General features: G+C 44.7%; 1 protein-coding gene across 2 annotated transcripts in view; it reads left to right on the top strand.

Moving 5' to 3' along the window:
* HIP1 (huntingtin interacting protein 1) overlaps positions 1-8,607 on the top strand; it is a 128,602-nt gene extending 119,995 nt beyond the window's left edge. For both annotated transcript variants that reach the window (XM_039849323.1, XM_039849324.1), the window contains exons 27-32: positions 229-334; positions 1,015-1,138; positions 1,602-1,663; positions 4,018-4,126; positions 4,841-4,922; positions 5,217-8,607. In XM_039849323.1, the coding sequence (XP_039705257.1) occupies positions 229-334; positions 1,015-1,138; positions 1,602-1,663; positions 4,018-4,126; positions 4,841-4,893 (454 nt within the window). In that variant the 3' untranslated portion in view covers positions 4,894-4,922; positions 5,217-8,607. The remainder of the gene's footprint in view (positions 1-228; positions 335-1,014; positions 1,139-1,601; positions 1,664-4,017; positions 4,127-4,840; positions 4,923-5,216) is intronic.
* The last annotated feature ends 1,987 nt before the right edge of the window (positions 8,608-10,594 follow it).

Genomic DNA, 10,594 nt, shown 5'->3' with positions numbered 1-10,594 from the left:
AAAAATCTTCCCCCTGGAAATGCACGGTTGATAAGGAAGTTAATAAGACGAAAAATTTTAAAAGGAGCCCGAGTCTCTCGGGGCAGCTCAGGGGCGGGGCAGGCAGGCTGTGCTCCCTGGCTGCCAGGGTGATGGGGGTGGTCTAGAGGTGGGATCATAAGGGGTTGCAGCTGTGACTGCAACAGTGCAACAGTGACATAATCCATCTTGCCCTTTCTTGACTGTCAGTGATGCAGCCGATCTGGTGGTACAAGGCAGAGGGAAGTTTGAAGAGCTAATGGTGTGTTCCCATGAAATTGCTGCTAGCACAGCCCAGCTTGTAGCTGCATCCAAGGTAGGACCCATGTTGGATTCCCTGTGACACTATAAGGCCTGGCTAGTTTAGAGATACTTAGTCGATAAAGCTGACCCCAAGAACAGATGATTTATCCAGGGTCCAGGTGAGTCAGGTTCCAAATTAAAATTGTGCCTCTCAGGGGTCCCATACCACCCTCCTCTCGGAGCCTTTCTTCTGTCAGCAAGGAAGCCCTCTATTCAGCTTGCCATATGCACCCCTCTTGGCTCTCCTCACTTTTGTTACAAGTGGCCTTTGAGGGCCAAGCTGTGCCGACCTCTGATTAGCAATCACGGCATTCCAGAACTCAAATGAAGATACAGCCAGTGTCTGCCTTTCTTCAAGAGTCTGCAAATTTGAACCATTGACCTTATGATACCCTGAGGAGTGTTCTCTTATCATCCTTATTTATTGTTGTCCCAAATTGGTTTTTATAACTGGAGCACTTCATCAAAATAACTGATAAAGCTAGAGTTTGACCACCAAACAAATAAGCCAGGAATAATTTTTTATATCACAGATATGCTAGGAGTTGACCGCACAGGCAACGATTTTTGAGAAGTTCTTTGGTGACTACAGGAGATCACATATATTTGTCAAGAACTACCAGACCGACTCTTTGACTCAGTCTTTGACCCCTCTCTATGTTGTATGAACCTAAATCTGCTTGGTCTTGGCAGGTGAAAGCTAATAAGGACAGCCCGAACCTGGCCCAGCTGCAGCAGGCCTCTCGCGGGGTGAACCAGGCCACTGCCGCGGTTGTGGCCTCAACCATTTCTGGAAAATCACAGATTGAGGAGACAGGTAGCCTTTCAGAAGCAATATTTTTCTTATCCAACCTATTTAGCTGTTCTTTACATTCTTCTCTGTGATCCCAATTTCCCACTGTTCTGTCTCCAAAATTCTTTCTTATTTTTCATCTTTTTATGTTCATACTCATTCTTTCATAGAAAGGGACACCACATAAACGTGCTATTTATATATCACTATAGTGACATACCTTTAGGCATATATTTCATTTAGCTATTTCTCTGAATCCAAAGAAATGCCTCTGCAGGCCCAGTTGTCCATGGGGTGGAGGGGTGGAAGTTCTGATCCTGGTTACCTTGTCACTGAATCTTCCTTTGTCTCCGCCCCTCATTTATGTGTACGCATGTGTTGATAAGTAGCAAACCAAGCATTTCAGCAGAGCGGTGGCATCAGCCACCTCTCACATGAGAGTCTTCTAGGGATATTATCTGACAAGACTTCTTTTCTCTCTTTGCAGACACCATGGACTTCTCAAGCATGACGCTGACCCAGATCAAACGCCAGGAGATGGATTCCCAGGTAGGAACTCCATTTCTAAGTCTAGCCAGTCTCTAATGCTTATGACGTTAATCCCAAATATTATTCTCATGGCGAGAAGCCAGTGAAAGAGAGACTTGGGGGGAAATGAACTCAGATATACCTTTTGGGCCAAGAATGAATGCAAATGATGCTGGAAGAAATAGTGGAGGTAGAGAGAGGTGAGTAGTAAAGCTCAGAATCTTAACTCTTGCCCACTAGTCTTGGATTGGTGTCCCTCTAAATGTTATGAAAGATCCCCTAGCCAACAATAAACTTGTTTTTAACGATCTTACTATAGATAATTTTTCAAACTTCTGATATGAATTATTTGTGTTTAACCTTTATTTTTTAAAAAATCAATTCACTGTTAACCTATCAAAGGCAATGCCATTTCTCTCAGTTGTTCAATAAAGGAATGCCATGCAAAATAGAAATCAGTGGGGTCCTGAAAAAACCTGGCATTCTTCTTCTAGAATTACTGGTCATCAGTATTAGGGTAAAATCAGATGGAGTCTCTGGATGGGTCACTCAGTATCTTTAGAAAAAATCACATGGCCAGAATTCTGTGTAAACACTAAAAGAATTAAGCTCGGGCTTGAGTCTCCTTTCTATACAGTCTCTTGCTTAGTGGTCTCATCTAGTCCCTTGTTGACTTTAAATACCATCTATATGCTGATAAATACCAAACTCTTCTCTCTGGCCTAGATCTTCTCCTTGAGCTCTATACTTGTCCAGCTGCCTACTTGATATCTCCATTTGATGTTCAATAGGGATCTCAAACTTAATATGTCTAAAACAGGTCTTTTGATTTCCCTTTTACTCAAATTTATCCTTCCCCTGGTTTTCTGCATTTCCGTAAATGGCACCACCACCACCCACCTGAGTGCTGAGCCCCAAACCTAGAGTCATCATTGGTTCCTTTTTTCCCTCACCCTCTATATCCAATCCATGAACAAGTCTTATCAACTCGAAATCTCCAAGTCACAGCCTTAATTAATCTTCTCACTTTTTTCCATCTCCCTAACCTAATCTAAGCAACCATTGTTTCTCCTGAGCTACTGCAAAAGAAACTTAGGTATAATGTATGTGTATGTTCAAAAATAATCCCATGGTGGGTCTGGGATGGTGGTGGTGGTGGGCAGAACAGGCAAGAGTATTGCTGAGACAAGTCTGACCATGAGTTGATAGATGGTGAAACTAGATGAAAGGCACAAGATGGGGTTCACTGTATCAGTCTCCTTCCTTCTGTATATGTTTTACATTTTACATAATAAGTTTAAAAACAAAAAAAGGAATCACCTAACTAGGTATCATTATCTCTGCTCTTGCCCTCTACAATTTGTTCATTCTCTACATATTTTTAAAACAACATGTCACTTCCTTGCTTAAAATCTTCCAGTGGCTACTCTTTGTACGTCGAGTAATAGCCAAACTCCAAACTCCGGCCTATAGGCAGGCCGTAGGTGAAACAATTCTTACCTGTTTCTCCAACTTCATCTTATGACCCTCTCCCAATCTCACTTGTTAGTCACACAGGATTCTCTCTGTTCTCCCAACACTCAAGCTCATTCCTGCCTCAGGGTTTATTTCCTCTGCCTGGAATATTGTTCCCCAGCTCTCTGAATAAGCTGATCTCTTACAGCCATTTAGGTTTCAGTTCCAAAGTTACTTCCTGGGAGTAGCCTTTTCTGACCACACATAGTCTTTATTCCACCCCTTTGTGTCATTTCATGATCTGATCTTTTCTTGTTCATCAGTTTGTCTCTTCCCCCTACAAAGACCTTGTCTGTCTCCAGCACCAACAACAGAGCCTAGGGTACATGATGGGTGCTCAGCAAATATTTTTGAATTAATAAAATTAATGAGGAGTACAGATAGCCGAGAACCAGTCTTTCCTTTAGTGAGATTGTGCCTGTAGGATAATAACCCTAAGTTGCACCAATGCCTCGGAGATGCCGGAATCGACATATTTGGTTCCTTCCTGGACTTCCAAGGAAAAGGGTTTGAAAGGTTACAGCTGGATTGGAACACACCACACAGATACACCAAACATTAGCTAGTGATTTACCAGAAGAACATAAGGTAAGCCCTACTCTCATTCAGGCATTTGGGCTCTAAAGCATCATTCACTTCCAGTAGAGGGTCCCGGTGAGAAAATATAGATGGGATAGGTGGATGAATGAAAGGATGGAGAAATTAGAGCAGAGATGAGGTTGTAATTGAGAACTGGCTAAGCTATGGAAACAGGATGAATAATATGGAAGATGAGAACTGGAACACGGAGAAGAGGGATTAAGTCAAAATAAGACAGTTGTCGGATCACTACTCAAAAGAGAATTCCACTTTCCCCACAGGTTAGGGTGCTGGAGCTAGAAAATGAACTGCAGAAAGAACGTCAAAAACTAGGAGAGCTTCGAAAAAAGCACTATGAGCTTGCTGGTGTTGCTGAGGGTTGGGAAGAAGGTAAGCCTCTCTGAGGACCCACAGTGAAGGGACTGCTGGGTGATGAGGGCCTTCCCCTGGAATATAACAGGAGGAGGAACCCATCCGTCAGTGACTTCTTCCTTCTCCTCTCTACTCACAGAGCATATTTTTAGTTCTAAATAATCTATAACCCAAAACTGGGAAAATTGTGGTGATTGAAAGATTTTTATATCACCTTTCAAGATCTTTACATTGACCAGTGGACTGGTCACTCATTAGCCATTCCCTTCCAGCCCAGTTAGCCCCCCAGGAGTTTAGTCTCTGGCCAGCCTAGAGTTGAATAGTGAATGGATGAATAGCAGTCAGTTGAGATCCAGCAAACGGGCAAGTGAATTACAAGGTTCTGACTGTCCAGAGCGAGCTATGGCCAGCAATGGCCAAAAGATAGGAAGGGTCAGGAGCTAGAAATGGTGTGGAGTAATGTTCTGCCCATCAGCCCAGAGACTCTTCATTACTCAGACTCTGTGAGTGCTGCTTTTTCACACGTCCAACGTGGCCAACTTGATCACAACCAAGATTGCTGATTCTCGTTGGACTTGGCTAGCTCTGGAAGCCAATGACAGATGTATTCCAGTCAGTCCCAGACACTTAGGGACAAGGTGGTTATGATTATAATATACATTAGACCTCAACGTGGTCTGAATGTGTACATGCATGAAGGGCTATAAAGCATAAATGGTTATTGTTTTTTAGGAACAGAAACATCTTCACCTGCACTGCAAGAAGCGGTAACCGAAAAAGAATAGAGGCCCACCGGCACCCCACACATCAGAGTGTAAATCTTTGCTGCCTGTCTGTGTGTGTGTTATTCCTCAGCCACAAACTAAACCCTTGGAGTCGCAGTGGCAGCCACACCACTCCCACTGTCCAGGGCTGAGGACCTGCATGGCATTCCAAAGACTCCCTCTACGGTGACACCCTTTGTGTTGGAACCTGTGATGTCCAGAGAGGATGGGGAACAGGGCCACCCCACAGAGAGGACTTCCCTTGTCCAAGGGGTTATAGTTGCTGTGGCTGAGAGCCTGGAGAGGGAAGATCTTATGCATTTTCTTTTCTGTTTTCTTCTCAGTCTTTTCAGTTTCATCATTTGCACAAACTTGTGAGCATCAGAGGGCTGGTGGATTCCAAACAAGGACATTACCCTGAGTCTGTGCGCAGAGTCAGAAGAACCGCGAGAGCGTCCGGGCTAACAGTGCCAGGGCAATGCTCTCCCTCTTTTGGCAGTTCCATGGATTCCCACTGCTTCTTATGGTGGTTGGTTGGGTTTTTTGGTTTTCTTTTTTCAAGTTTCACTCACATAGCCAACTGTCCCAAAGGGAACTCCTCTGAAGCTCCAAGCTCTCAGGGGCCCCAGACCACAGCAGTTAACAGCAATGGTGCTGCTCAGGCTTCACCTTGGTGCTCCCGGTCAGCCTCCATGCCAAGTGTCCTGCTGAGCGAGTGCAGGGCAGCCAAGGCCACTCCCCAGGGTTGGGCGGAGCTGCTGAGCCACAGCTTTCCTCCAAAGGCAGAAGCGGAGCGAGTGCCTTTCCTTCCTAAAAGCTGGAGCCCAGCTGAAAGCTTCTGCCCACCTTCACAAGCAAGAGGGCCACAGAAAGAGGGAAAGGAGGGTGGACACAGCCCATGTTTTCAGAAGACATCTTTCTTGGGAACTCCTTGTGACCAGGCTGAAAAAAACCTTATCACATGCTTGAGTGGAGCTGGTGAGAGTAGCCACACCTCTTCCCCCAAGGCAGGGCCCTGAGAAGGGAGCGTGTGAGGGATTTCCAATTCCTTTCTCCAAATGTCTGCCTGCCTTGGTGTCCTCTTGAATCTGAAGAAGATAGTTCCATGTTCTACCTAATAGACAGACCCAGAAAAATCAGGCAAACTTCCTCCCAGTAGGAAAGGACCCTGTACTTGGTTTGGTACCCTTAATATTTATTACTAACCTCCATTAAGCAGCAGCAGCAGCAGCAGCCTACAAAAAGATGCTTGGAGCAATTAGGATTTCAGGTATGACTATAAGACTTGAATTGCTGCCCTATACAGCAGTCTTCAAGAATCAGAAACAAGGCTAAGATGCCGTCCCGATCTGTTACTGGCTTAAATCATGAAGCATGCAGGGTTCCTCAGAGTGTCCGGGTCAAGGAAAACAAAAAAGGGGACCGCTGGCTCTGATCCCTTTCAGCCACACATCCCGGGCTCTTGTTGCCCTGTGGACAGGATGAGGATGGAGGGCACATTAACAGCCTCATAGATACAGGCAGCCTGACAGCACTTCTCCACCTCCAGATGGACCTCCCAGCATTTAAGTGACCTTTCAATATTGGACAAACAATGTCTTCCTTATCTGTAGCAACTCTTAGATAGTGGCCAACAAGTAGTTCCCAGGACCTGTCCCCACAGGAATGTTGCTAAATGCGGCCATAACAGGTTGTGAGACTCCTGTTTGATCACTGTGAATCAATCCACCCTTCTCCCTAAACACCACCCCCACTCCCCCCCAACTCTGTCTCCGTGCATTTTCTAAGTAGGGCATTCAAAAAAAATTCCCATTAGCTCGGATTGTGAGACTCAGACACATGATCTCCACACTGGGCTAAAAAGGGCTCAGCAATAGATACTGAGTACGCTCATGTTTAATGCTTCTTTGTGCTCAGCAATTTTCCGTCTGAGGTTCGGAAGGAGTGGTGTGTGGCATCCTCGGCCCACTTGTGCCAATTCAGCCGATCAGTGTGTTCTCAGTGTGGGTCAACATTTCCATAGGTAGCTCGTCCTTGCTTCTAGAATCTCGGCCATTCAAACAGTTGTGTTCCAAATAACCAGCGGGGGTGGGGGGGGGCGGCAAATCTAGTATATTGGACCAGATTAGGACTCTTTGAATAACACTCCCTCTAAAAAGCAGCCACAGTAATCTTTAAAACCTTCATGGGCTTAGCCAGTAATAAAACAGTTAAGAAAGCACTTTAACAGGAGCACAAGCTCAGTCAGTCTCACGATGCAATGCCTGTCTGATAATTATTTTTGTCGTCACTCAGAAGCTAGTTCGTTCTCTAGCCAAAGTCAAATTGTTCCTACCTTGGCTCTTCTAAAAATGAGCTTGTGATACTTGGTGTGAAATAACTTGATTAAAACAGAAATCACATCCTAAGGCCAAAAATGAACCTCACAGCCTTTTAAATTAGTCACTGAGCATCATTAATGACTGGAGTCTCATGGGTCAGTGTAAATGGGTCATGGCAATAGAGGACAGCAACAAAACAATAGTTTAGGATCAATGAGAGGCTAAAATACAGTTGTATCCGTTATTTAATTTTGCGATACGGTGCTCTAATACCTTTAGAATAAGGATATGTGTGTACATGATAAGGAAAAAAATAGAAAAGACCTACATTTGTGGGGTTATTTGATATTTGAGCAAGGAGTTTAAGTTAGACTGTAATTGCGATTGATCCCTAGGATCCCACCTAAATATGAGTCCCCAGCCCTGTGGCTGAAAGAATCAAACATTGTCCAGAGCATCCTTTCTCAAAAGTGTTTGAGCTGCGGAGTCAGACACAGGTGCCATGGGGGTCACAAGTACATGTCATTTGGTCAGGTTGGCATGCTTTGGCCTCTCACCAAGGAGGAGCTGGTTCTGAGCTTGCACTCGGGAAGTGCTCACTTCTTGTCAGCTCCTTAGTCTAGAGAGGTCCGCTGGCTCCACTTACCCTGGTCTTTAATAACTGGTAAAGTTCTTGCTACCTGCTACCACCTTTCCAAGTCTCTGGAAATCCCTCTTGCCAATGAAAGCCTTCAGTCTTGGCCCTGGCTTTCCAATCAGACCAGCTTCATCCTCTTTCTCTACCACCTTTGGTCCTCCAGAGAAAGCACTGCCTGTAGCATAGAAAACTACCACCATAGGCCTGCCGGCCATCAACACAGGAAACTGACCAGCTGGCTGCTGCTCAAGTCCTTTGTCTCCCAGGTCCAGACCAAATACAGGATCAGCAACCCACAGCGGTGGCCCAGCCTTTTACCCCAGGAGCCAAAGCAACGTGAAAATTGGTTAGATGCTGTTGGGTCCGATTCTGAGAGTAGTTAATCTCCAGACATGTCTTTCGGGTGACCCTCAACTACCTCAGGTTTGAAGGTCCTGAATTAAGCTGATGCTATTCATAGGGACAAACTGAGGGGTTTCAGATAAATTTGGTGATAACACAATTGTCTCAAACTTATAACTCTTTCACACTTAGGTTTGCAGGGATGGGGTTGGGTTTTTCTTTTCTGTTTTTAGCCTTTCCCCCCATATTCCATTAGAATAGTTCCTATAAATGAATTTCATTTTTCACTGAGCGCCTACCTTCCCAGGGCAGGTAGGCACGGGCTTTTGTTCCCTCTCAATGATACTTTTATTATGGTATTAAGACCTTTCTTTGTATAATACATTGCATCTGTGTTTTCAATTTTTCAAATAAATATTTCAACCTGGCAATGGAGAGGAGTACTGACCAAAGTAGTTTTTTAGTCTGGGGTTCTAGTGAAACACCTACGTTTATATTCTGGGGTTCATTGAATCCGCTAAAGCTCTGCACCTCTGGGAATATGTCTTCAAAACAGGACATTTTCTGAAGAAACTGCCGTTGCATTTCCTTTGCAGCGAGAGTCAAACTCTAGCTTGCATACCTAAAACATGTTCCATTCTCTGTATACTCTCCTGTCCCTGGGAATGATCAAACAGAAAGTGCCAAAGTGGTTGATACTGTTATTTATCTAGAAGGCCAAGTCTTTGAGTAAAATCTGGGGTCTTAGGCTATGAATATACGCCCTTTTTCACCTTTAAGATTCGAAAGTAAGCTGCTGCCTTAACATTGGATGGGACTAATTCTGCTCAGGGAAAGAAGCTGCCAATCATAAGAGGATTCAGAGCCAGCCACAGCTACCAGAGAATTTGTAGAGGGAGCTGACCAAATGGAGCTGATTGCACAGCAAATTTTCTCTAAGAGGACTGTCTGCAAACTTTCCCTAGGAGGACTGTCTGCACACTGCTACCAGTGTGTTAAGGAAACTTACAGGAAAGATGGGGAAAGCCTGGATTGGTAAGCAGGATAATTGCCAAAATGACACATCAAATAAGGAGAGAATGAAGCAAGTAATCAGAAGCTATAGAGTCTATAAGGAGGTCAAAGAACCTAGAAAACGAGGAAAATAGTGTTCAAACCATGTAGTGGGGAAGATGATCTAGATAAATATAGAAGATGCAGAACATTTGCCTATGGTTGGGCTTTTCTCCCTATAGTAGATACATAGGTGAGCCTTCTCCTTTTGAAGCACTGCTGATAGAGTGGACACTTCTTAGTCACAGCTCTTGCAGATCACTCTTGGAGTTCAAGTTGGAAGCTAAGAGTCCAGAAAGCCAGGCAGAGAGGAATGCCTTGAGCACACAGAGACCCCATTATTTGAAGTGCCTGGGGTGTGGGTCTGGCCTGGGTCAGCAGTGCCATCCAGGCAGAGCCTTTCTTCCCTTCCAGATGCACTCCAGCCCTCGATGCCCTCCTACATCTGCACATGGCCTTGACCAGATGCCTCAGAGGCTCTGGAACTCAAGCCTGAGGGGTCTTCCCAGCCCCTAGTTCTAGGAAGGCAGCCTGGCTAGCTAGTTACTCTGGCCAGCAGAGTATTACAAGGAATCCTGAAATCAGGCCAGCAGAATGATACTAACATGCCATTTAAAAAAGGGTTGGGGAGGGATAGTTAGGGTTTATACAGATCGGGGCCAAAGTTGGGGCCTAGGGGTGGCCCTGCCAACATAAAAAGGAAAAACGCATTGAAATGGGCAAGCTGAAGTATGCTATGTACCATTGTGATTTAAAACCAGTGAGTTTTAATCCTGCTCACCCTGGTTGTCCTCAGTCTCTTAACACCTTATCCAACATACAGTGAGTAGGCCTTTAAACATTTTGGAGTGAATGGATGAATTCTTTTTACACTGTGTTCTTAGTTACATACACATTTTATGCATGCATTCACCGTTCAGGCACTGAAATTTTCAAAGATGAAGGCTTTCTATTCCCTGTCTTCAAAGGTTATACCCACGTATTCACTATTTGTTATTGTCTATCGGGCACTGAGAATGCAGTGGAGAGCAAAAATCCAGGTGGTTCCACACTTCTAGAGCTTACAGGGAACAAATAGGATGATCAAATAATCACAAAACAAGTGTAAAACTACAACTGGAGTAAGTGCAAGAAAAGAACGCAATACAGAGCTCTGAGAAGAAATGAGAACAAGAAAAACTTCCTTGATGAAGTGATAGCCGGACTAAGATACAGTATGAAGAGGTGCTAACTAGGCAGCAAGGGAGGGAAAGCTCACTCATTCCCAGGAGAAGAAACTGCACGTAAAAAGGCTTTGTGTTGGGACACTAAAGGGAACTGAAAGACCAGTATCGTCGGAGCCCAGGCAGAGTGGTACAAGACGAGGCTG

This window comes from Pteropus medius, unplaced genomic scaffold, assembly GCF_902729225.1.
Source record: "Pteropus medius unplaced genomic scaffold, Ma_sr-lr_union100, whole genome shotgun sequence".
Lineage (NCBI taxonomy): Eukaryota > Metazoa > Chordata > Mammalia > Chiroptera > Pteropodidae > Pteropus > Pteropus medius.
The sequence above is the reverse complement of the archived record's forward strand: the minus strand, read 5'-3'. Positions and strand labels throughout refer to the sequence as shown.